General features: G+C 41.3%; 1 protein-coding gene across 1 annotated transcript in view; it reads left to right on the forward strand.

The window, feature by feature from the left end:
- The window catches only part of LOC106345111 (glutathione S-transferase T3-like), a 1,349-nt gene extending 713 nt beyond the window's left edge, over positions 1–636 (forward strand). The window contains exon 2 of the mRNA XM_013784369.1: positions 3–636. Coding sequence (XP_013639823.1) covers positions 3–636 — 634 coding nt within the window. The remainder of the gene's footprint in view (positions 1–2) is intronic.
- The last annotated feature ends 1,295 nt before the right edge of the window (positions 637–1,931 follow it).

The following is a 1,931-nucleotide window of genomic DNA, read 5'->3' on the forward strand; positions in this document are numbered from 1 at the left end:
AGCAAGGATCCTGTGGTTGGGAACGAGCAAACATCCTCCGGGTTTTGGAAAAGGATTGCTGATTACTTTGCAGCAAGTCCTCTTGTTGCTGGCCTTGAAGAGAGAGAGCCAACACACTGCAAGCAACGATGGCATAGGATCAATGACCTCGTCTCCAAGTTCTGTGGAGCGTATGAAGCGGCTACTAGGGAAAAAACAAGCGGCCAGAATGAAAACGACGTTGTGAAGCTAGCTCATCAGATATTTTACAACAACTACCAGAAGAGATTTACACTAGAACACGCTTGGAAGGAGCTAAGGCACGACCAGAAGTGGTGCGAGTTGGCTACTGCAAAAAAGGAAGGGAGCTTGAAGAAGAGGAAGTGTCAGGACGGTGGAGATTCAGAGACTTCTCCACCAACTGAGAACAAGCGTCCTCCTGGTTTGAAAGCCGCAAAGAAAAGGTCTAACAGGGCGGTGATAGGGGAAGATGATCTTAACAAGTTTCAGTCTATGTGGACAATGAGACAGGCAGACTTGGCAGTGAAAGAAAGGTTGTCTCAGCTTACTCTGCTTAACAGTCTCATTGGAAAAAAAGAACCCCTTGCCGAGTATGAAGAAACCCTCAAGCTGAAGCTGATAAATGCTTTGTGGTGATTAATGACTTGTTGTGTTTCTAGTTATGTGTCTTGTTGTGTTTCTAGTTCTGTTTCTGGTTGTCAAGTTTCTTGTTCTTGTGGTTTCTAGTTCCTGTTATGCTGAAATATTCGTGCTATGTTTTTAATCTAGTTCATGTTATGTTTAAAATGTTCTTCCTCTTGTTTAAATGATCTACTTATGTCTCTTGTTCTTGTTAATTAAAATGTTTTGTCTGATGTTCTTGTTCTTCTTTTGGCTCTTGTTAATTAAAATGTTCTATCTCATACTCTTGTTCTTATTTATGCAGGTGAGACAGAGCTGTTGAGGTCACGAGAGTTATGTTTCTTGGCTTCTTGTTGTCACGAGGGTAGAGACAGTACACGTTGGGAAACAAATTTAACTTGTTTGTTTTGTATTCTTGCATCACGGAGTGTCTTGTTTGTATTGAGGTCACGGGGTGTCCTGTTTGTATTGAGGTCATGGGATCTCCTGTTTGTTTAGAACTTTTAACTTATAAAATGTTTGTGCTGAGAGCGTAAAGAAATCACCATTCTCTCTTACCATTCTCTATCTCTATAGTCTCATGTTCTTCTCTCGGTTCTTCATTCTCTTTGTAAAATAAAAACTGATCAAGTCTTTCATGGCTTCGTCTTCAAATCACATCTCGGATGAGTCATTTGATTTGGATGAGTCATTTGATGAAATGTTCGATAAATATTTCGATCAGACTTTCGAACAAACATTTGAGAATTTGTGCAATGTTTATGGTGATCAACAAGATCAAAGGAAGAAAAAGAAAAAGAGAGTTTTTATTGAAAGAAATCGTGAAGAAGGTCATCTCCGGTTATGGAATGATTATTTCAGTGACGCGCCGACATATCCAGCAAATCTATTCCGACGTCGATTTAGAATGAACAAGCCTTTGTTCATGTATATTGTTGATCGCCTCTCCAACGAAGTCCAATTCTTTCGTCAGAAGAAGGACGTTACCGGAAGGCAAGGTCTCTCCCCGCTTCAAAAGTGTACAGCAGCTATTCGTGTGTTGGCATATGGTTATGCGCTTGATGCGGTCGACGAATACCTCAGGCTCGGTGCAACCACTGTTCGGTTATGTGTGAAAATTTTTGTGGAAGCAATCATAAATTTGTTCGGCGATGAGTACCTAAGAAGACCAACACCGGATGACCTTCAACGTCTACTTTATATTGGAGAGGTTCGTGGATTTCCCGGGATGATAGGAAGCATCGATTGTATGCATTGGGAGTGGAAGAATTGTCCCACCGCTTGGAAAGGGCAATATTCTCGTGGTTCGG

The sequence above is a fragment of the Brassica oleracea genome, chromosome C5, assembly GCF_000695525.1.
Source record: "Brassica oleracea var. oleracea cultivar TO1000 chromosome C5, BOL, whole genome shotgun sequence".
In the NCBI taxonomy this organism is placed as follows: Eukaryota; Viridiplantae; Streptophyta; class Magnoliopsida; order Brassicales; family Brassicaceae; genus Brassica; species Brassica oleracea.